This window comes from Mustelus asterias, chromosome 2 (genome assembly GCF_964213995.1).
Source record: "Mustelus asterias chromosome 2, sMusAst1.hap1.1, whole genome shotgun sequence".
NCBI lineage: Eukaryota > Metazoa > Chordata > Chondrichthyes > Carcharhiniformes > Triakidae > Mustelus > Mustelus asterias.
Window position 1 is genome coordinate 78,424,434 of NC_135802.1, and position 25,058 is coordinate 78,449,491.

The 25,058-nt window shown below is 45.7% G+C and overlaps 1 protein-coding gene across 1 annotated transcript in view; it reads right to left on the reverse strand.

The window, feature by feature from the left end:
- Positions 1-17,829, reverse strand: part of LOC144504286 (U-actitoxin-Avd3l-like) — a 34,194-nt gene extending 16,365 nt beyond the window's left edge. Inside the window, exons 1-2 of the mRNA XM_078229394.1 lie at positions 17,687-17,829; positions 14,127-14,270 (exon numbers count right to left, since the gene is read on the reverse strand). Of these exons, the coding sequence (XP_078085520.1) occupies positions 14,127-14,270; positions 17,687-17,759 (217 nt within the window). The 5' untranslated portion in view covers positions 17,760-17,829. The remainder of the gene's footprint in view (positions 1-14,126; positions 14,271-17,686) is intronic.
- Positions 17,830-25,058: the final 7,229 nt, after the last annotated feature.

Genomic DNA, 25,058 nt, shown 5'->3' on the forward strand with positions numbered 1-25,058 from the left:
CAAAATTCTATTCCCCTGGATGCCTGAGTATGTACTCAAGCACCATTTACAAGCACAATTTCAATGCTTTGGCCACACCAACCAGAATGCTACTGCTCCAAAGCGGTAGTTCCGCCCAAAAGACACGCAGCATGAAGTCTTGAATCATGCTTTCTTCTTGGATCACTAAAGCTTCTCCTGAGCCTTCTCCAATCACCAAGTATTCTCTTGAGCCCTGTTTGATCAACAGGGTTTCTTCTGAGCCCTCTTCAATCACCAGGGCTTATTTTTTTCACTTAAGGTCTGCCAACTGCAGCTCTGTTTCTGATCGGAGACTCTTTCTCTGCTCCACTCTTTTTACCTTCACTGGAACCTGTCTCTGTGCCCTGCCTGGGGCTCCTCTTTTGGGACCTCTCCCTGTTCCCTCTCCCTTTGGCACCATTCCATTTCTTCTTCCTGTCCCCTCTCCTAGTCCTCTCCCTGAGACACTGGTCTGCAATGGAGACTCTGTTCCCGGACACATGATTTGGCTTTTCACGCAGGCAGATTAATTAGGTGCATCCTTGGCTCAAAGAACCTAAAATACTGAATTGCATCTGCAAGGCTTGGTCTTGGTCTGCGCACGTGCAAAAACTCCAAGATCTGTCAGGACTTTGAGTTACCAACCTCTGCTCTTGAATTTAAGGCAAGCTGGTAACAGCATTCAACACCTGTGCTCATGGCATCATTTCAGAACTCTGCTTGAAACTCCAGAAAGGCAGTCTCTCTCTCTCTCTCTCTCTCTCTCCACAGTAGATATTCCCACAATTCCCAATGTCGCCCATTCATTTGCAATTGAGTTGCTCTCCTGACACTATTGTGAAGAGTGGGTGTGACTTGCCTGTCAGTACCTGACTAAGTCGCTGATGCACCTGGAGCATTTTCCTCCTAACAAGGCACCCTGCGATTAAGCTTCTTTGTTTACCGGAACAGAGCTTGGAGAGGATTGAACCCACCAACAGAGACTCTCCATTAGATCTCCCTGCACTAATGTCTGTTCCAACTCATTGATGAGTTGTGAATTAGCAAGTAAAGACCTGACTGCCTTAGCAAATGTACAACTCTTCTTAAGCACCTTATAATGTGGGCACTCCAGTTCAAGCATGGACCTCACTGCTTTCTGACCCAGTGACTCCAAAATCAGGAAATACCCTTGGTGTTCGGTTGCTCTACAGCTCCTAGCAAAGACTCTCTTTGCTTCTCAATGTAGTTCCCAGGTTGACCAGGTTGGTCCAGGTGAGGGTAGCAGAGTGGCAAAAGTGATTGGCAGTTGCAGGTCACATTTGCATAAATGCAGTCACTGTGACCAGAAGGTGGTTTGTGGAGGAGCTGCTATGAAGGGACAGTTAAACCCCAAACACTACTTCAGTGTTTCCCTCCCTACCTCCCCCTCTAACCAAAAAAAAGTTGGCAGGAGGACCACAAACAAAGGAGAGGCGAGTTGAGATTCTTTTATCCTTTTACCTGTATACGGGCAATATGGCATGCTCCTCCTGCCAGATGTGGGCAATTAGGGAGCAATCTAGTCTCCCTGACAACTTTGTCTGCAGGAAGTGTGTCCAGTTGCAGCTCCTCACAGATCGCATTGTTTGGTTAGAGCAGCAGGTGGATGCACTGCGGAGCATACAGGAGGCAGAGAGTGTGATAGACACTAATTACAGGGAGGTTGTTAACACCACAGGTTCAGACAGGCAGATGGGTGACTGCCAGGAGAGGCAGGCAGGCAGGTAGTGCAGGAGTCTCCTGTGGCTATTCCCCTTTCAAACAGGTATATCGTTTTGGATACTGTTGAGGGGGATAGCCTGTCAGGGGGAGATGCCAGGAGCAGCCAGGCCTGTGCGACCACAGCTGGTTCTGCTGTGGGACAGGATCAGGCAAAGAGCAAGTGAGCAGTAGTAATAGGGGACTCGCTAATTAGAGGCACAGACAGGTGTTTCTGTGGCCGCAATCGAGACTCCAGGATGGTGTGTTGCCTCCCTGGGGAACAGAACGGATTACTGCAAAGAAGTGTACCGACAACTGAACAACGAGGAACACTACAGACAGTTACCCACAGATCCGACCAAAGAACACACCCGTCAACTCAACACTCTGATCAAAACCTTTGATCCGGACCTTCAAAACACCCTCCGTGCTCTCATCCCACGTACTCCACGCGTTGGAGATCTCTACTGCCTCCCAAAAATACACAAGGCAAACACACCCGGCCGTCCCATCGTTTCAGGAAATGGAACCCTGTGCGAGAACCTCTCCAGCTATGTTGAGGGCATCTTGAAACCCATTGTACAAAGAACCCCCAGCTTTTGTCACGACACTACGGACTTCCTACAGAAACTCAACACACATGGAGCAGTTGAACCAGGAGCACTCCTCGTCACAATGGGTGTCTCGGCACAGTAGCACAGTGGGTGGAACTGCTGCTTCACAGCTCCAGGGACCTGGGTTCGATTCCCGGCTTGGGTCACTGTCTGTGTGGAGTTTGCACATTCTCCTCGTGTCTGCGTGGGTTTCCTCCGGGTGCTCCAGTTTCCTCCCACAGTCCAAAGATGTGTGGGTTAGGTTGATTGACCATGCTAAAAAAAAATTGCCCTTAGTGTCCTGAGATGTATAGGTTAGAGGGATTAGTGGGTAAATATGTAGGGATATGGGGGTAGGGCCTGGGTGGGATTGTGGTCGGTGCAGACTCGATGGGCTGAATGGCCTCTTTCTGTACTGTAGGGTTTCTATGATTTCTATGATGATTTCTATCAGCATCCCCCACGATGATGGCATTGCTGCAACGGCCTCAGTACTCAATGCCGTCAACTGCCAGTTTCCAGATGCAATTTTACAACTCATCCGCTTCATCCTGGACCACAATATCTTCACCTTCAACAACCAGTTCTTCATCCAGACACACGGAACAGCCATGGGGACAAAATTCGCACCTCAATATGCCAACATCTTCATGCACGGGTTCGAACAAGACTTCTTCACCGCACAGGACCTTCAACCGATGCTATACACTAGATACATTGATGACATTTTCTTCCTTTGGACTCATGGTGAGCAATCACTGAAACAACTCTATGATGACATCAACAAGTTCCATCCCACCATCAGACTCACCATGGACTACTCTCCGGAATCGGTTGCATTCTTGGACACACGCATCTCCATTAAGGACGGTCACCTCAGCACCTCACTGTACCGCAAGCCCACGGATAACTTCATGATGCTCCACTTCTCCAGCTTCCACCCTAAACACGTAAAAGAAGCCATCCCCTACGGACAAGCCCTCCGAATACACAGGATCTGCTCGGATGAGGAGGATCGCAACTGACACCTCCAGACGCTGAAAGATGCCCTCATAAGAACAGGATATGGCGCTCGACTCATTGATCAACAGTTCCAACGCGCCACAGTGAAAAACCACACTGACCTCCTCAGAAGACAAACACGGGACACAGTGGACAGAGTACCCTTCGTCGTCCAGTACTTCCCCGGAGCGGAGAAGCTACGGCGTCTCCTCCGGAGCCTTCAACATGTCATTGATGAAGACGAACATCTCGCCAAGGCCATCCCCACACACCCACTTCTTGCCTTCAAACAACCACGCAACCTCAAACAGACCATTGTCCGCAGCAAACTACCCAGCCTTCAGGAGAACAGGGACCACGACACCACACAACCCTGCCTCAGCAACCTCTGCAAGACGTGCCGGATCATCGACACGGATGCCATCATCTCACGTGAGAATACCATCTACCAGGTACACAGTACCTACTCTTGCAACTCGGCCAATGTTGTCTACCTGATACGCTGCAGGAAAGGATGTCCCAAGGCATGGTACATTGGGGAAACCATGCAGGCGCTACGACAACGGATGAATGAACACCGCTCAACAATCACCAGGCAAGACTGTTCTCTTCCTGTGGGGGAGCACTTCAGCAGTCACGGGCATTCAGCCTTGGATCTTCAGGTAAGCGTTCTCCAAGGCGGCCTTCACGACACACGACAGTGCAGAGTCGCTGAGCAGAAACTGATAGCCAAGTTCCGCACACATGAGGACGGCCTAAACCGGGATGTTGGATTTATGTCACATTATCAGTGACCCCCACAGCTTGCCTCCTGGGCTTGTAGAATCTCACTAGCTGTTCTGTCTGGAGACAATACACATCTCTTTAACCTGTGTTTAATGTTCCCTCCACCCACATTGTCTGTACCTTTAAGACCTGGCTGGCTGTAGAGATACGCATTCTAATTAGTATTCTGTAACTTGATTTCTGTGTCTGTGCACTGTTTAAGAGCAGATATCCACTCCATCTGACGAAGGAGCAGTGCTCCGAAAGCTTATGGTATTTGCTACCAAATAAACCTGTTGGACTTTAACCTGGTGTTGTGAGACTTCTTACTGTGCCTCCCTGGTGCCAGGGTCAAGGACGCCTCTGAGCAATTGCAGGACATTCTTAAGGGGGAGGGTGAGCAGCCAGAGGTCGTTGTACATATTGGTACCAACGACATAGGTAGGAAAAGGGATGAGGTCCTGAAATGTGAAAATAGAGCATTAGGCAGAAGGCTAAAGTGCAGGACCTCGAAGGTAGTAATTTCAGGACGAGTACCGCTGCTACGTGGTAGTGAGAGTAGGAATAGGAGGATGAGGCAGATGAATGCCTGGCATGAGAACTGGTGCAGGGGGCAGGGATTTCGATTTTTGGATCATTGGGATCTCTTCTGGGGAAGGGGTGACCTGTTCAAGAGGGACGGGTTACACACCTGAACTGGACGGGGACAAATATCCTGGCGGGGAGATTTGCTAGAGCCACTCGGGAGGGTTTAAACTAGTTTGGCAGGGGGGTGGGATCCAAAGCAGTAGGAAGACAGAAGAGAAGGTTGAGGACAGCACAGAAGTTAAAGAGAGCACATTAAATAGTAAAGACAGTGTCAGCAATCCTGGTACGAGACAGATCAGGCAAAAGCAAGACAGAGAGCAAGGGAAGTCCAGATTAAACTGCATTTATTTCAATGCAAGAGGCCTGACAGGCAAGGCAGATTAACTCAGGGCATGGGTGGATACCTGGGACTGGGATACTATAGCTATTACTGAAACATGGCTAAGGGAGGGACAGGACTGGCAGCTTAATGTTCCAGGGTACAGATGCTATAGGAAAGATAGAACATGAAGTAAGAGAGGAGGGGGAGTTGCACTTTTGATTAGGGAAAGCATCACGGCCGTACTGAGAGGGGATATATCCGAGGGTTCGGCCACTGAGTCTATATGGGTTGAACTGAGAAATAAGAAGGGGAAAATCACTTTGATAGGGTTGTACTATAGGCCCCCAAATAGTCAGCGGGAAATTAAGGAGCAAATATGTAAGGAGATTACAGATAGTTCCAAAAAAAATAGGGTGGTAATAGTCGGAGATCTTAACTTTCCCAACATTGACTGGGACAGCCATAGTATTAAAGGGCTGGATGGAGAGAAATTTATTGAGTGTATTCAGGAGGAATTTCTCATTCAGTATGTGGATGGCCCAACTAGAGAGGAGGCAAAACTTGACCTCCTCTTGGGAAATAAGGAAGGGCAGATGACAGAAGTGCTAGTGAGGGATCACTTTGGGACCAGTGAATATAATTCTATTAGTTTTAACATAGCTATGGAGAATGATAGGTCTGTCCCAAAAATTAAAATTCTAAATTGGGGCAAGGCCAATTTTGATGGTATCAGCAGGAACTTTCAAAAGTTAATTGGGCGAGTCTGTGGGAAGGCAAAGGGACATCTGGTAAGTGGCATGCTTTCAAAGGTCTCTTAACCAGGGTTCAGGGTAAACACATTCCTTTTAGAGTGAAGGGCAAGGCTGGCAGGAGTCGGGAACCCTGGATGACTCGGGAAATTGATCAAGAAGAAAGAGGCACATGACGTGCGTAGGCAGCTGGGATCAAGTGAATCCCTTGAAGAGTAGAGTTAAGACAGAAATCAGGAGGGCAAAAAGGGGACACGAGATTGTTTTGGCAGATAAAGCAAAGGAGAATCCAAAGAGCTTCTACAAATACATAAAGGGCAAAAGAGTAACAAGGGAGAGTGTAGGGCCACTTAAGGATCAACAAGGTCATCTATGTGCAGATCCACAAGAGATGGGTGAGATCCTAAATGAATATTTCTAATCAGTATTTACTGTTGAGAAAAGCATGGATGTTAGGGAACTTGGGGAAATAAATAGTGATGTCCTGAGGGGTGTACATATTACAGAGAAGGAGGTGCTGGAAGTCTTAAAGCACATCAAGGTAGATAAATCCCCGGGACCTGATGAGGTGTATCCCAGGACATTGTGGGAGGCTAGGGAGGAAATTGCGGGTTCCCTAGCCAAGATATTTGAATCGTCGATAGTCACAGGTGAGGTGCCTGAAGATTGGAGAGTGGCAAATGCTGTACCTTTTGTTTAGAAAGGGCTGCAGGGAAAAGCCTGGGAACTAAAGGCCAGTGAGCCTCACATCTGGGGTGGGTAAATTGTTGGAAGGTATTTTAAGAGACAGGATCTACAGGCATTTAGAGACGCAAGGACTGATTAGGGACAGTCAGCATGGCTTTGTGAGTGGAAAATCATGTCTCACAAATTTGATTGAGTTTTTTGAAGGGGTAACCAAGAAGGTAGATGAGGGCAGTGCAGTTGATGTTGTCTACATGGACTTTAGCATGGCCTTTGACAAGGTACCACATGGTAGGTTGTTGCATAAGGTTAAATCTCACGGGATCTGGGGTGAGGTATCTAATTGGATACAAAATTGGCTTCTTGACAGAAGCCAGAGGGTGGTTGTAGAGAGTTGTTTTTCAAACTGGAGGCCTGTGACCAGCGGTGTGCCTCAGTGATCAGTACTGGGTCCATTGTTATTTGTCATTTATATTAATGATTTGGATGAGAATATAGGAGGCGTGGTTAGTAAGTTTGCAGATGACACTAAGATTGGTGGCATAGTGGACAGTGAAGAACGTTATCTCCAATTGCAACGGGATCTTGATCAATTGGGCCAGTGGGCTGACAAATGGATGGATTTTAATTTAGACAAATGCGAGGTGATGCATTTTGATAGATTGAACCAGGGCAGGACTTACTCGTTAACGATAGGGCATTAGGGAGAGTTACAGAACAAAGAGATCGAGGGGTACATCTTCATAACTCCTTGAAAGTGGAGTCACAGGTGTCAGAGTGGTGAAGAAGGCATTCAGCATGCTTGGTTTCATCAGTCAGAACATTGAATACAGGAATTGGAATGTCTTGTTGAAGTTGTACAAGACATTGGTAAGGCCACACTTGGAATACTGTGTGCGATTCTGGTCACCCTAATACAGAGAGTATATTATTAAACTAGAAAGAGTACAGAAAAGATTTACTGGGATGCTACTGGGACTTGATGGATTGAGTTATAAGGAGAGGCTGGATAGACTGGGACTTTTTTCTTTGGAGCGTAGGAGGCTAAGGGGTGATCTTAAAGAGGTCTATAAAATAATGAGGGGCACAGATCAGCTAGATGGTCAATATATTTTCCCAAAGGTAGGGGAGTCTAAAACTAGAGGGCATAGGTTTAAGGTGAGAGGGGAGAGATACAAAAGTGTCCAGAGGGACAATTTTTTTCACACAGAGGGTGGTGAGTATCTGGAACAAGCTGCCAGAGGTAGTAGTAGTGGCAGATACAATATTGTCTTTTAAAAAGCATTTCGATAGTTACATGGGTATGATGGGTACAGAGGGATATGGGCCAAATGCGGGCAATTGGGATCAGCTTAGGGGTTTTAAAAAAGAAAGGGCTGCATGGACAAGTTGGGCCAAAGGGCCTGTTTCCATGCTGTAAACCTCTATGACTCTATGACCTGAATGGAATATCCCAGTCACCATTTTGTGGGGGTGGGGGGGATCCTGTCTCCGAGCGTGGAGATCGGATCTGGGAACAGCGGGGCTAGCCGGTGGGTTGTCCACTATGCATAAATTATTCCCCCACCTGATAAGTCCGTGCTAACACCAGCAAGAAACAGTGGCACACGTTTCCCACTGACATGGGCACTTAGCCCCAATCTGGGAGACTCACGGCCAATATCCATAGACCAAGTAGGACATTTTATTTCCACGTCTGTCATTCAGAACTCTTCCCCCATGTCCCTTCCCCACTGCTCCAAACACACCTCCCTGTTACTATCTGGGTTAATGTGTGTTACGTATTATGTTACTTACGTGTGGGACAAACCCTCTGGCAAGTTTCAAGCGTAAGAAAGTTGTTGTCATTTCCACCGCAGCCAGAGTAATAGAATGAAGCACAACTACAGGTCGTTTGTGTGTGGTAATACCATATCATTCGACCTGAACAACGTCCTGTGTGTCAGGCCAGGTTACATAAATGGGGCACAACTGTAAAGAAATCATAGCTTTCAAACCAGCTAACTTTCTGCCTTAAAATATTATTCCATTTAAAATGAATTAATATAAAGAAAATACATTTTAAAATAGTTACACAGTACTTCTTTGGGCAAGGTGACTTGTCGCAAAGTTATTATCATTATAATAACAATAGATGGCTCCATGCTATTATTGTGTGGTCTTCATATGGGTCAGGAAGGCTTTGGGTCGCAACACCACACACACACACACACCTGGTTTTAGTTCTGGGTGACAGCCATCCCGCTGCTCTCCCCCATGTTTTTCATACTGCTGCAGGTTTTGGAAGGCATGAAGAAAACCCATTGAATCATGAACACTGATGAGAGACTGTTGAGGAGTTGGGATCATTCTGACAGGTAAGGGTGGCTCGGTGGCACAGTGGTTTGCATTGCTACCTCACAGTGCCAGAGACCCGGGCTTGATTCCCGGCTTGGATGACTGTCTGTGAGGAGTCTGCACGTTCCCCCCGTGTCGGCATGGGTTTCCTCTGGGTGCTTCAGTTTTCTCTCACAGTCCAAAAGACATGCTGTTACGTGCATTGACCATGCTAAATTCTCCCTCAGTGTACCCAAACAGGCACCAAAGTGTGGCGACTAGGGAATCTCACAGTAACTTCACTACAGTGTTAATGTAAGCCTACTTGCATCATAGAATCCTACAGTGCAGAAGGAGCCCATTCAACCCATCGAGTCTGCACCAACCACAATCCCACCCAGGTCCTATCCCCATAATCTCATGTATTTATCCTGCTGGTCCTCCTAACAGTAAGGGGCAATTTAGCATGACCAATCCATCTAATCCGCACATCTTTGGACTGTGGGAGGAAACTAGAGCACCCGGAGGAAAGCCACGCAGACATGGGGGGAATGTGCAGACTCCACACAGACAGTGACCCAAGCCAGGAATCGAACCCAAGTCCCTGGTGCTGTGAGGCAGCAGTGCTAACCACTGTGTCCTACTTGTGACACTAATAAATAAACTTTAAAGTGTTAAATATTTTTACAACTTTAAACATCATTAGTAGATGTTGAATTGTAATGGAGATGTGTTGCAGTTGCAATGATTCATCGTAAGACTCTGTCCTGAGAAGATAATTTGACCATTAGATTGACAAGCACTGCTTAAGTGTTGAGATGTATTAAAGTACTTTACCCCAATTGAAAAAGTGGCATATTGCATTTAGAACTGCAGAAACATGCGCTGGAAAATGCTTGTGTGAGGAATGGGACATTTGTTTAAATGCCAGACATATTTACCTTTGAAATGAAAATGCTCAGCTGTTGAAAATGTGAAAAAACCTCCACTTGATTGATTGGTCAGCCACCTGCTTTGAAATTGAAAAATCACTGTCTCTGGATTTTAAAAAGTTGATCTGGTTTTCAGATTCAATGGACTCTATTGTTTACATTTCCCAGAGTTTGATTCGATAGCTGGGCCTATTATTAATGCTTGGATGGTTGCAAAGCATCAGAACCATTTACCTCAGCAAAGAACAGTGTGCAAAGATTGGCTGACCGTTTTAATAGGTTCTCAGTTTGATATGGGAAGTGATTGAGTATCTGTATGCATTTCAAACAGATTGAACACCTGAGGGGAATTTTGAACGGCTTTTATGAATTAGTTTTTTTTTCAATGTGAAGTAAGATCTTAAGATCATAAGACATAGGAGCAGAATAACAGCTCTATTAGATTGTTCTAATTTTTTTAAATGTCCATTTCTTAAACATGGTTCTTCTGGTCTGGATACAGCGTGAGTGGCTAAGGAGGATACATGGGGGCATGAAGGGTGAGTAGGGGCACTCAGAGTAAGGTTTAGCAGGCATACCAATGATGTTGTGAACTTGGCTGCTGTTTCTGAGAACTGAGAAATGCCTTCACACTAGCCTGCCTTCATAACTATTCTTCTCCTGCACTGCTTTGTGGATCTGAAAAGCCCACCCTTCCCTACCCACATCTCTTAGAGATGGAAATTCGGTGGGGATGGAATTTAGAGGTGAACCTGCATTTTGGAAGTCAGGAAAGGGCCCGAATTCTGAAAATCTGGGCTCTGGGGTCCTGAACAATGAACCCGACTCACTTATTCCCTCGCCATTGCTGCCTTTACTGTCAGAGACCATTGCTTTGAGCATCAGGACATGTGCTGCCTTCACCTGACATATATCTGTCAGCCTGGCATCATTGGCACCAGTTTGAGGTAGAAGCTAGACTTTGTGTATTTAAGCGAGGCCTGTATGTTACAATAACACAGGCTCCATGTTAAGATCAAAGCTTGACTTGGAGGTCCTGATATTGAGAATAGTCAGATTATCAAAATTGGGGCGAGTGGTGGCGTTTTGGATTGGAAATTTGCAATTAAACATGTATTTTATGATAAAAGTCCTGGAAAGGAATATAGACAACAGACATATCAACCAGTTGAGGCTGCGATTGGGAGGAAAGCCTGGGGGGTGCTGGGAGTTGGTATTAGGGTTGAACCACACCAATCCCTGATCAGTGAGGGGGTGGGCACGTAAGGGCTGTGTTTCTGATCTCAGGGAAGAGTTGCCTGTGGGAAGCATTCCTGCTCCTCCTGACCCACAAGCAGAGCTAGTTTAAAGTTTATTTATTAGTGTCACAAGTCGGCTTACATTAACACTGCAATGAAATTACTGTGAAATTCCCCTAGTTGCTACATTCTGGCACCTGTTCAGGTCAATGCACCTAATGTGCACATCTTTCAGACTGTGGGAGGAAATCAGAGCACCTGGAAGAAATCCACGCAGACACGAGGAGAACGCGTAAGTTCCACACAGACGAACCCGGGTCCCTGGCATTGTGAGGCAGCAGTGCTAATCACCGTGCCACTGTGAAAGGCACGAACCTATCTCCTGAAGTTCTCCTCCTTCCCTCAGTTACCAAGTTCTCTGAGGCCTAGGTGACCTGACTGGCCAGGGAAGGCCTATAATGGAAGTTAAATATGAGGCTCCCAGCCTTGTTATAATATTTAAATGATCATCCCAAATCCAAGGAGGAATTTGACTGTTTCCAATTAACATGGAACTGGATGTGTTGGGGTCAAGCTTGAGATTCTTAATTTTTTTTTTACATCTCCTCTACAATCTTCATAAATTTCACTGCATGCCGTGATATTTTTGACCTGTACAACTGCTACTTACAGGCCATACCCCTTTATTACAGAGAATGACCAAGCTCACTATCCCTCTCAATGAGGTTAATCAAAATCTGTGCTAGCTTCATTTTGCTCTGGCTGTGTTCCCCCTCCTGCTCATTATCCAATTGCAAAGTTTGAGAACATGAATCCAGACAGGATCACGCTCATTGTCAGGTATCTTAGAATTGAAGAACTTATTGGAATTCATGTCTAAGTTTACATATGAGGAATGGTCATTTAGGAAAGATCGCAGAGGCCATCCGGAAGCCTCCTCAAAAAGTGACAATGCCTTCAGAGAATAAGAGCTTAAACTTTCTGCTAAAAAAAAAGATTATATAGGCCGGAATTCTCCCAAAAAAATTCAAAGTGCCGAATTTGCAGGAAAACTGGAGTAATTCACGCTGTTTTTTTCAGTGGGAGTTCACACTAGAATCTCCCACACTCTAAGCACTGCGGAGGCCACCAGCGGGGCACATTCCTGACCAGGAGGCTGAAACCAGCGGGCCTCTGTCAGCCTCCCTTCAGTCACCAGCCCAGGACTCCCGTAGTGCTGTCCCCCCAACCCCACCATAGCCCCAATCGCAGCCCCAATGACTCCCGGGCCAGCCCTGAACCCCTCCAGGCAGGGCGGCACGGTAGCACAGTGGTTAGCACTGCTGCTTCACAGCTCCAGGGACCTGGATTCAATTCCCGGCTTGGGTCACTGTCTGTGTGGAGTTTGCACATTCTCCTCGTGTCTGCCTGGGTTTCCTCCGGGTGCTCCAGTTTCCTCCCACAGTCCAAAGATATGTGGGTTAGGTTGATTGGCCATGCTAAAATTGCCCCTTAGTGTCCTGGGATGCGTAGATTAGAGGGATTAGCGGGTAAAATATGTCGGGATATGGAGGTAGGGCCTGGGTGGGATTGTGGTCGGTGCAGATTCGATGGGCCGAATGGCCTCTTTCTGTACTGTAGGGATTCTATGATTTCCAAGAACCCCCCAGCAGGCAGGACCCCCCAATCCACCCTGATCTTCAGCCCCCCTCCTTCCCCCAGTGATGATCCCCTCCCCGCAGTGCAGACACCCCCTCTGGCAGACCCCCCCCCCCCCCGGCTGAATCCCTCAGCCCACCATGATCGCTGGCCTCTATCCTGCCCCGATCAGACCCTAATGCAGAGTGGCAGCGGGCCCCTCGCCCCCATCGTTTGCCCCCTACGCCCTCCCCCACCAGGCCCCACCCCCATCAGGCCCCACCTCCTCGGCACTGCTCTATGCCCGATGGGCAGTGCCAAGGTGCCTCCTGGGCATGGATTTGCCCCTTGGGCTGTGCCAGGGGGCAAAGGCTGGCATTGCCAGGGTGCCCATGCTCAGGAGGCACCACCCACTGCTCCTGACCCCCTGGGGGCCCCAGTTGCTCCCCCTTATTCCAGCAGGGTCAGGCTGATAGTTCCTCGAAAGTGGGGACCTACTATAAACTCCTCTAGAGTGAAACACTCTAGCGGGGTAGGGAGGCTAGAGGTCTGGAGAATTCATCCTGGACCCGCTAATTACATTTAAGTTATATTCAAAACAGATTAAAGTTACTACCTGTCTTCCCACCGGTTTCCAGCGCAGACCTGATGGCACCAGAAATCCAGCAGTGGGAAATTCGCGCATTGCAGGAACGCATGTGCGAATCCCACACATGCCCGGCCGCGAGATTCTCCCACCCCACAGCATTAGAAAATTAGCATGGCAGGGTGGGAGAATCACCCTTTGTATTTTCTTACAAGTGGTTTTGTGAAAGCACTTTGAGCAAAAATATTTTCCAGGCACCATCGATACAGGTGGAGTTGGAAATAAAGGTTCTTATTGGGTATAATTTCCCAAGATAAAGTGGAATTTTTCTTGGAAATGTGCTTTGAGGAAAAAAGGCAATTTAAAATTAATCTTGTTTTTTACAAATCTTAAAGTTTTGATAGAATGGTTTTGAAAAATATTTTACAGGTATGTTTTAAAAAGCGGGAAATGGCATAGCATCCCTACAGGAAGTGGTTAGCACTGCTGCCTCACAGCGCCAGGAACCCAGGTTTGATTCCCAACTTGGATCACTGGAGCGGAGTCTGCCCATTCTCCCCGTGTCTGTGTGAGTTTCCTCTCAGTGCTCCGGTTTCATCCCACAGTTTGAAAATCATGCTGGTTAGGTGCATTGGCCATGCCAAATTCTCCCTCAGTGTACCCAAACAGGCGTGGGAGTGTGGCAACTAGGGGATTTTCACAGTAACTTCATTGCAGTGTTAATGTAAACCTACTTGTGACACTAACAAAAAAACTTTAAAGATTTAAGCTTTAAAATATTAACAGAAATCCACATTGTGAGAATAAGTGCAAACATGTATTTTGTTCTTCTGGTCGTTTATCAGTGCCGGTTGCACAGTTTGGTTTTTCAACTATTCAAATGATTTAAAACAGTTCCAATAAGCAGGAACTCTCACCATTTCTGTCATGTTTTCTTTTTCTGAAGTGACTATGCTCTTTTGACAAAGCTGCACAGTACTTAACAGGGTGAAATACTTCCACAAATACTTACTGTTAACTCCACCGCAAAAGTTTGTGCATCCATTGAGGGTGAGAAATTTGTTTCTATTACCCCCGCAGCCACCATATGTGAACTGCTCACAAGTCTCAGTACTCCTACTGTAAAAAAAACGGGGCATTGATGCCCTGCACCTTCCTGGGCTTGGTAAGGAATGATGTGGAGATGCCGGCGTTGGACTGGGGTAAGCACAGTGAGACTTCTTGGTAAGGAATAGCAGGCTTCTCGTTCATCTAGGAAAAAAATGCAAATTGCTGCATGTAGCTTCTGTAAAATTGCAAAACAACTGAGTTAGTGAACAAATGTCTTGGTGCCCAGAAATATAAAACAACAGAAAACCAAACAATTACTGACTCGTAATAATATCTAATGCAGGCGGTTAGTGTTTGCCAGTACAATATCAAACTGCTATTGCTGAACTGGGAAGAAGAAAATCAACTCTATTCCCACTTCTGACCGTGACTTATCACTCCTGATAGACACTGTTTATGTGCGTAGTCTTTGTGTAAGGAAGAGATTGAGTTTGTCATGATGCTGGTCTCTCCTATTGAATGATTCATTAACATATGAAGAATAGTTACTTGGGTGGCACAGTGAAGGGGACTGATATGTGTGAAACCAGGGTGATATTTTGCCTCCCTGCTGCCAGAATCAAGGATGTCACTGAGAGGCTGCAAGACATTCTGAAGGGGAAGGGTGAACAGCTAGAGGCAGTGGTCAATGTCAGTACCAACATCATAGGTAAAAAGAGGGATGAGGTCCTGAAAGCAGAATACAGGAAGCTAGGAAATAAATTAAAAAGCAGGACCGCAAAAGTAGTCACCTCAGGATTACTCCCCGTGCCAAGTGTGAGTGAGATCAGGAACAGGAGAATAACTATTGTAATGCATGCATTCGTTCCTTAAATATTAGCCATTGTGTCTCCACCATCATACATTCCAATGAAGTTTCTCAATCTATCCTTGCCAACTTATGCCTCATAACTTCTTGGTTCCTTTGATAGATTTAGGACCCTAATTTTGGATCAGATGACTTCACCTTCTATCCTAATGAAGAATTTTATCATGTTATGATCACTGTTCCCAAAAGGACCCCTCACAACAAGCTTAGTAGTTAATTCCTCCTCATTGCACAATACCAAATCTTGAAAAAATAGCAAGCCTGAGGATTGGGAGCAGTTTAGAATTCAGCAAGAGCTTGATTAGAGGGCAAACATGGAGTATGAGAGTAAATTTGCAAGGAACATAAAAGCAGACTAAAAGAGCTGCTATAAGTATATAAAAGATAACGATTAGTGAAGACAAATGTAGGTTCCTTACAGTCTGAAACAGATGAATTTATAATAGGGAAGAAGGGAATCTCAGAGAAATTAATCAATTACTTTAGCTCTGTCTTCATAGAGCAAAAGACAAATAACTTCCCAGAAATATTAGGGAACAAGGGTCTAGTAAGAGGGGGAATTGAAGGCAGTTAGTATTACTAAGAAATTGTGTTGAAGAAATTAATGGGTCTGAAAGCTAATAAATCACCAGGGCCTGATAATCTATATCCCAGGGTACTGAAGGAAGTAGCTATGGATATAGTGGATGCATTGGTTGTCATCTTCCAAAATTCTATAGATCCTGGAACAGTCCCAGCAGATTGGAGGGCAGCAAATGTAACCCCTCTATTTCAAAAACTGAGGAAGGGATAAAACAGTAATTACAGACAGGTTAGCCTGACGTCAGTAGTAGCAAAAATACGAATGTGATCCTCTCTGTACGAACAGGACGCTTGGAAAATATCAATGAGATAGGATTAGACTCAAGATGAGGCCATTTAGTGGGCTCCCCGCTGGGCGCCACGGTCGCTGCAAGTTTCCGGCCACTGGATTTCCAACGTCATCTACTCCACACCAAAAGTCGGTGCGGAGCTGTATAAATTATTTAAAGTAAAATTAGCATGAAATTAACAGGCGCGGGACTGAATTCTCCAGGCCCGCTCACGTCTCACAACAGCTCCCCACCTGCGGGGAGCTGGCAGTCCAACCTCACTGGAGTGAAGAGGGTCATGGAGGCCCCCCCCAGAAGGTTGGGGGTAAAGGGGTGGGAGCCCCCTGGGCATTGCCAGCCTGGCCCACTGGCCCTGCCCAAGGGGCAAAGTGGCAATGGCCAAGGGGCACCTTGGCACTTCCCATTGGGCATTGGGCAGTGACAAGAGGTCGGGGCCTAATGGGCAGGGCTTGTAGGGGGAAGGGTGATCGGTGGGGTTGGGGGGTCCCGCTGCCACTCGGCGGTGACAGAGGGAGGGTGGCCAGCAATTGAGGCTAGCCATCAAGGTGGGGGTGGTCAGTCTGCTGGGGGGGGGGGCGGCGGGGGGCACCATGGGTTGAGAATTGGTAGAAGACAGGAAACAGAATAAATGGGCGTTTTCAAAGTAGCAGGCAGTGATTAGTGGGGCCCGAATCAGTGTTGGGGCTTCAACTACTCATCGTATACATAAATGATTTAGATGTGGGAACCAAAAGTAATATTTCAAAGTTTGCTGACTACACAAAACTTGATGAGAATGTGAATGGTGAGGAGGATGTGAAGAGGCTTAAAGGTGATTTAGACAACTTGAGTGAGTGGGCAAATACATGGCAGGTGAGGTATAATGTTGATGAGTGTGAAGTTACTCATTTCAGAAGAAGAACAGAATGATAGAGTATTATTTAAATGGTGATAGATTGGAACATGTTGACGTGCAAAGGGGCCTGAGTGTCCTTGTACACCAGTCACTGAAAGCAAGCATGCAGTTGCAGCAAACTGTTAAAGAGGCAAATGGTATGACAGCCTTCATTGCAAAAGGACATGAGTCCAGGAGTAAGGATGTCTTACTGCAGCTGTACTGGGCCTTAGTGAGACCACACCTGGAGTACAGTGTGCAGTTTTGGTCTCCTTACCTAAGAAAAATGATAAGAGAACATGGGGAGAGCAACAGAGACACCCAGGTGTGAGAGAGACTCATGCGCCACACTTGATGCTGAGTGCCGCCCTCCAACCTATAGGCCTCTGACAACAGACTAGTAACCTGTTCCAGGAATAACTAGCCATGGAAACTGTTGGAAGTCTGCCTTGGTGTATCACTAAGTGTGGGAATTGAAAAAAATGGAAACAAATCCCATATGTCAAAAATAAATATAACATAAAAATGACAAGGACAATGACAGAATTCAGCAGAGAAACAAATGTTGGCTTTGCCAGCAATGCCCACATCTGGAAATGATTGAAAAAATAAACAACACTCCACATGTTTGTCCAATTTTCATTTCTGTTGTTTTACTGGCAAAGCTGAGAACAAATTTTAGTTCTCAAGCAGTAAACCTCTGCTGTTAACACAGGAGGTTGTGATAAAAGTTGTCTACCTAGCTACACTTCACTAATAGGTCTTATTGCATTGAACCATGCCTTTGCACTTTGAAGGTGCATCACAATTATTTTTCTCGAAAGTCAGAAATGTTTTTAATCCTTGCTATTTAAAACAAATGAAAATAATCTCAATTTCCACAAATCAGACTATTTTGAGACGATTACCTGTCTGCACAATGCCGAACTGTGGAGCCAGCAGCAAGATGCTGCAGCTCACAGTGAAAAGCTGCAACTCCATGATGCTGACAGAGTGAGTGAGTTGTGTTGTTTCGCTGTCGATTCCTCGCTGTCACTCGTGACTTCAGTCTGCACTGGGTCAGCGGAATCAAGTGGACTCTTCACTGTCTGATTGAAGCTCGAACCTGGTACATTTATAGAGCTGGTGTTCCAGCCACTGCACTCAGCCTGGCTCAGAGAAGACCCAGTGTGAGTCCAACTGGAAAACCAAAGGCATCAACTTTAACTATGTTATCATTTTCTCAAACAATAATAAAGTGCAGTCAATGATGCAGATAACTTCCACAATGTTTAAAATCCTGGATACATATTTTATATCAGTCCAAAATAATTTAAACTAAATAGACATTTTTGCTCTGTACCATTAGAACATGTTAAGTGTGGCTGTATTTTTCAGCCTCGAGCACTTAATGAATTATCATGTCATATAGCTTAGCAGCTGTACAAGTCCAAAACAGTGTGGACACGTGGAAGCAAGGGGTTGCATAGGTTATATGAATTAAGTTGCAAAAATACACCCGATTCCTGTGTTTGTAGTGGATTAAAAATATAAAGGTGCTTTACACTGAAGGGAAGATTTCCATTAGTAGTGGTGATTTAAGAATAGATTCTTAGATGGGTTCTTTTAATTGAGGAAATGATATTTGAAAGGTTTAAACACCAACTGATGTTCTCAAGTGGAGCGATGCAGCAAAATGAATGGTTTGGATCCATGTCCAATATTCAGCCTCATTGCAGTCTATGGAATTGAAGATCAGGCCATGTGTGCATGGGGAAACTGATATCTCTTGTCTTGTGCCATGGCCCGAGACAAATATCTACTCCAATAAGGCATAGGTGCTCATTGTGTTAATGTTGGTAGATTTCACATAACAAGCATCACTTACCATTGTCAAAGATGAGTTATACATTTAATATTAGAGCAAGGCCACTTAAGTCATCAGGAGAATCATTAGACACACTTTAGCACATAAAGAGCAGTGGAAACATGGGGTGGCGTTTTCTGATTGCTTTGCAGAATGCCGCAGCGGGCGGGAAAATTAGAGTGGAAGGCACCATCCCCAAGGACAGCTTCCTCATCAGTAATTTTAGGAAATTAGTGAAAAAAAGGAAGGGGTGGGTCCCACAATGTCACGATTTTAAAAAAATAGAAAGCTTAGAGTGAGTGAACGGCACAGCGGTTAGCACTGCTGCTTCACAACACCAGGGAGCCGGATTCAAATCTGGCCTTGGGTGACTTCCTGTGTGGAGTTTGCATGTTTTCCCCGTGTCTGCGTGGGTTTCCACCGGGTGCTCCGGTTTCCTCCCACAGTCCAAAGATGTGCAGGTTAAGTGGATTGACCATGTTGAATTGCCACTTAGAGTCCCAAGGTGTGCAGTTTATGTGGATTAGCTATGGTAAATGTGAGGGGTTATGGGGATAGGGCAGGGGCAGTGGATGGTTAGGCTGCTCTTTTGGAGAGTCGGCGCAGACCTGATGGACTGAATGGCCTCCTTCTGCACTGTAGGGATTCTATAGTTCTGTGGTATTTACACTGAAATGTTCTTCAGGGATTGGTGCTGGACCACTGTTGTTCCCTTTTCACATAAATAACTTGGATTGACGAATCGTAAGTACAATTATAAAATTTGCAGATGATACCAAGTTATAGAACATAAAACATAGAACAGTACAGCACAGAACAGGCCCTTCGGCCCACGATGTTGTGCCGAGCTTTATCTGAAACCAAGATCAAGCTATCCCACTCCCTATCATCCTGGTGTGCTCCATGTGCCTATCCAATAACCGCTTAAATGTTCCTAAAGTGTCTGACTCCACTATCACTGCAGGCAGTCCATTCCACACCCCAACCACTCTCTGCGTAAAGAACCTACCTCTGATATCCTTCCTGTATCTCCCACCACGAACCCTATAGTTATGCCCCCTTGTAATAGCTCCATCCACCCGAGGAAATAGTCTTTGAACGTTCACTCTATCTATCCCCTTCATCATTTTATAAACCTCTATTAAGTCTCCCCTCAGCCTCCTCCGCTCCAGAGAGAACAGCCCTAGCTCCCTCAACCTTTCCTCATAAGACCTACCCTCCAAACCAGGCAGCATCCTGGTAAATCTCCTCTGCACGCTTTCCAGCGCTTCCACATCCTTCTTATAGTGAGGTGACCAGAACTGCACACAATATTCCAAATGTGGTCTCACCAAGGTCCTGTACAGTTGCAGCATAACCCCACGGCTCTTAAACTCCAACCCCCTGTTAATAAAAGCTAACACACTATAGGCCTTCTTCACAGCTCTATCCACTTGAGTGGCAACATTTAGAGATCTGTGGATATGGACCCCAAGATCTCTCTGTTCCTCCACAGTCTTCAGAACCCTACCTTTGACCCTGTAATCCACATTTAAATTAGTCCTACCAAAATGAATCACCTCACATTTATCAGGGTTAAACTCCATTTGCCATTTTTCAGCCCAGCTTTGCATCCTATCTATGTCTCTTTGCAGCCTACAACAGCCCTCCACCTCATCCACTACTCCACCAATCTTGGTGTCATCAGCAAATTTACTGATGCATCCTTCAGCCCCCTCCTCTAAATCATTAATAAAAATCACAAAGAGCAGAGGACCAAGCACTGATCCCTGTGGCACTCCGCTAGCAACCTGCCTCCAGTCCAAAAATTTTCCATCCACCGCCACCCTCTGTCTTTGATCAGACAGCCAGTTACCTATCCAATCAGCCAACTTTCCCTCTATCCCACACCTCCTTACTTTCATCATAAGTCGACCATGGGGGATCTTATCAAACACTTTACTAAAATCCATGTATATGACATCAAACTTCATCAACACACTTAGTTACCTCCTCAAAAAATTCAATCAAATTTGTGAGGCACGACTTGCCCTTCACGAATCCGTGCTGACTATCCCGGATTAATCCGCATCTTTCTAAATGGTCTAAAGTTAGCAGATAAAGTCAATATGGAGAAGGGCTGTAGCAAAATACAGGAGCAATAAACATTTACACCTGGTGTATAATTATTCACAAATATGAGGAGGTACAATTTGATAGGAAAAGTAAGGAAACCACATTGTCCTTGGTGCTTGAATGGCTAAATGGGATAGAGGAATAAGGAGATCTAAAGGTACTGAAATACAAATATTAAAAACAGCAACAGTGGTTGATAAAAAATACAAACAAAACTTCTCGGCCTTTTGGCTAAGATCAAGTGTAGTGTCGACATGCTGTGCTCGGTTGAAGTCATTCGGTTACATTTTAGCTTCATTTGAAGCAATTTTTAAAAGCGGCATCTCGGCCTTTTGGCTAAGATGCAAATGAGATCACGCCTTGGCGGAGGAGCTATGCCTACTCCAATCAGCTTGGATCATGCAGATCAAGCCCAAGACAGGAGGTGAGAGCCCTGTGTTGTCAGCTTGGATCAGGAATGTCTCAACTTGTTGAGACTCTGAATTGGACTTGATTTGATTGAATTGGAATAAAACAAAAAAAAATACAAACAAAACTCTAGAATTTAATTCTTGAGAGATGAAATTGAAAAGCTGAGTGTTTGTGTATAAAATTGTAGAGAATTTTTATTGACCCACAATTACAATATTGTGAACATTTCCGGTTCTCATATCATTAAAGGATATGGATGCACGGGAGAAAGTGCATTAAAAATATTACAGAGATGATACCAGGACTTACCACTACAAGGAATAGTTCTGGCAAATAGGGTAGACTTATTTATGCAGAAGCTAAATGTACACATGAGGCAGAAAGGAACAGAAGGATATATTAATGGTGTTAGATGAAGAGGGGGAGGAGGCTTTTGTGGATCATTAACATCGATATGAACCAGTCGGACCAAGTGATCTATTTATGTAGGGTAAATACTAGGGGAAGAATTGCCCCAGAATCTGGCAGAGATTGCGATAGCGGTGGGAAAACAAAGTTTAGCCCGCTTACGGTGATGGTGGGTTTTCGCACCATAATTCTAGCTGCTCTGAGAAAAAAAAAATGTTCTCCACAGGTTTCACGCCACCTCTGTGGCAGACGGTCTCAGATTGGTCTGCCCCGCCATCAGCTGAGCATTTCCATCAGCGGGGCACTCCATGAAAGGCCACCCCAGCGCTCCCCATCCACCTTTTCATGGTCCAACACACAGGATGGCTGCAAAGGCATCTGTCCTTAGATTCTCAGAGGCTTCCATCACCAGAATGCTGGATACAGTGTAATTGTGCCATGACATCCTGCTCCCGAGCACAGGAAGGAGACCAGCATGTGAGGAAACTAACCCAGCATGGGAGGTGGTTGCACCATGCTCAGCATCAACTCCCCGCAAAGTAAGACAGGCCATCCAGAGCTGTAAAAGGATGAACGAAGGGTGGGTTCATTCTCCATCCTCTGCACACCTCCCAACATGTTGAACAAAATATGAACAAAATCTCAGAAATACCACCACTTTCTATATTTGGAATTGATGGTTTGCTATGATCCTGTCATTCCTTCTGCCATCAGACTTCTGAATGGACCGACTTCACATTAAGTTGATCTTTCTCTACACCCTAGCTATGACTGTAACACTACATTCTGCACCCTCTCCTTTCCTTCTCTATGTATAGTATGCTTTGTCTGTATAGTGCGCAAGAAACAATACTTTTCACTGTATACTAATACATGTGACAATAATAAATCAAATCAAATCAAAAGAGTTTAGTCTGACTATCTCCACTCACAGTTTATCCAGAGAACATTACATTAACGAGCCCTGGCCTGCTTTCAGGGTGCTGCTGTGTGGCAGTGACACTCTCTTCGGTCTGTGGAGCTGGAGCTAAGGCAGTCTCAGGAAGAAGGTTCTCGGATAGTCTGGATACTGTCGAAGTCACCAGGATGGATGGAGATCAGCTCCTCCTGTCTCCCTCCTCGGGATAGAGGGGCAGCTGGAGTGAGCTCAAGAAGTCCCACTGATCTCTGGTGTTGACACTGATGGCCTGAACCATGGAATATGAATCCTGCATCATGACTGCATGTTCTGCAGCAGTGCGGGACAAAGGTCTTGCACCAAACTCTCCACTGCAGCAACAACCTTTGCTGTTTTGTCCTGGTTGCCTCAGGGTGTCAGCACTATCTTGTTGGACAGAAAACAGTAGGCCACCTCCCTTCTGTCTTTCAATCCAAGGAACGTAGCTGACATCCCTTCCTGATGTTCCCAAATTTGCCTTTGGAGCTCCAGGAACTGAGACATGACCAAGTCCAAAGGAACATTCTCACTTCCAGCAATCCTATGAGAGCCGGCACTCTGGGGTGTCCCTGCCTCCGCCTGCAGTGGATCAGAGAGAGTGAGGTGTTGACTTGTTGTGACCCTGAGGCCTCTCTAATGCTAAGTCTCACCAGAGTGGGTGCCACTGAGCTGGTGGAGGATCTTGGTGATCTTTATTTCCAAGAAATCATCTGTGATGGTGCTGGAGGTGGACTCTTGTGCCTGGCTGGTGGAGGCCCAGGGGATGCTTCCTTGATGTGCCTGCAAGAGAAGGGAGACTTCATTAGTTAATTTAATGACAGGGGCCTTCAGATACAGGAGACATGACTCACATCACTTTGGTGTGATGGATGACAGTTTCTGGAACCTTACAACCACCTCACACTTGGTACAGGAGTGGTCGAGTTCCTCTCCAGCCAGCTGGAGGGCTCTCTCCTCAAAATAAGAGAGGACATTCAACATGGACATCCCTCCCCCATCTGGGATTTCTCCCTCTTGTTGTAGGCTAACTTTTCCTGCATGAAAACAGATGGCGAGAGTATAAGCAGGATGCATGCCAGGTGGATGATATGAATGCCTAGCATTAAAGTTTATTTCTTAGCGTCACAAGTAGGCTTACATTAACATTGCAATGAAGTTACTGTGAAAATCCCCTAGTCGACACACTCCAGCACCTGTTCGGGTACACTGAGGGAGAATTTAGCATGGCCAATGCACCTAACCAGCACATCTTTCTGACTGTGGGAGGAAACCGGAGCACCCGGAGGAAACTCACGCAGACACGGGGAGAACGTGCAAAGTCCACACAGATAGTGACACAAGCCGGGAATCTCTTGCGCGGTGAGGCAGCAATGCTGACCACTGTGCCACCGTGCCGCCATTTGTGGATGGTGAGTAGTAGCTTTGAGGTGATGAGGAGATAACCCACAGGCAAGATGAAGATATGTATAGGAGAATGAGCTGGCAGTGAGTGAGCTCCCTGTGGATCTGTTATGGGTGTGTGAGGGTGATTGTTGATAGTGATGGGAGGAGTATCCTAGACCATTAGTATTTTTGATCTGGCTCTACAGAAGGAACATACATCTATCATGCTGGGTCTGTTTAAAAAAAAAACACTTGCATTTATCCAGCTTCTTTCATGATTTGACATGCTTAAATATTTAATAGTCAGAGAAGTACTTTTGAAGTCATTGTTATAATTTGTAGGAACCCTTGTGGGACAATGGGTTGCACCCGTACCTCTCAGCCAGTAATCAAGGCTGGCTTAACATCTAATCTCACAAGTAAAGGAAGGTTAGAAATAAAGAACCAAGTTGTACTTCTGCAGCTTCTTTCATGACTTCAAATCATCTGTAATTAGTTGATAGCTGAAGAAGTTCTTTTGAAGTCATAGTTATAATTTAGGCAGAGGGAAATCTCTACTGTACCCAATGTCCACTGCAGATAAACGTGCTGATTCACCTTCACTGATTAACAGAAAATAACACTGCAGGGTAAATATTTAATTACTGTATTCCACACACAACGTCAACATCATATAATTACAGCCTGATGCAACACCAACAACAACGACGTGTATGCATAGAAAGTGAAAGATCTGTGTTTACATAGCACTGGACGCCCGAGGCAGGATTTTCTGGCCACACTCACCCCAAGGCTGGAAACTCCCACCCGAGGTCAACGGATACTTTTGCATGGTCCGTGTCCCACCCACTACATATTCCCATGGAGGGCTGGATGGGAAAATTCCACCCCGGATGTCCCAAAGTGCTTTACAACCAATGAAGTACCTTTTCAAGTGTAGTCACTGTTGTAATGTAGAAAACATGGCAGGAAATTTGCACAAGCTCCCACAAATATCAGTGCGATAATAACCAGTTTGTTTTTTGTGATGTTGATATCAGCTCGGATGCTGGGGATAATTCCACTGCTCTTCTGTGAAATAGTGCCATGGAATCTTCTAGATCCACAAGAGCAGGCAGGCATGACTTTGGTTTAACAGCACCTCCGTCAGTGCAATGCTCCACCAATACCACAAACAATG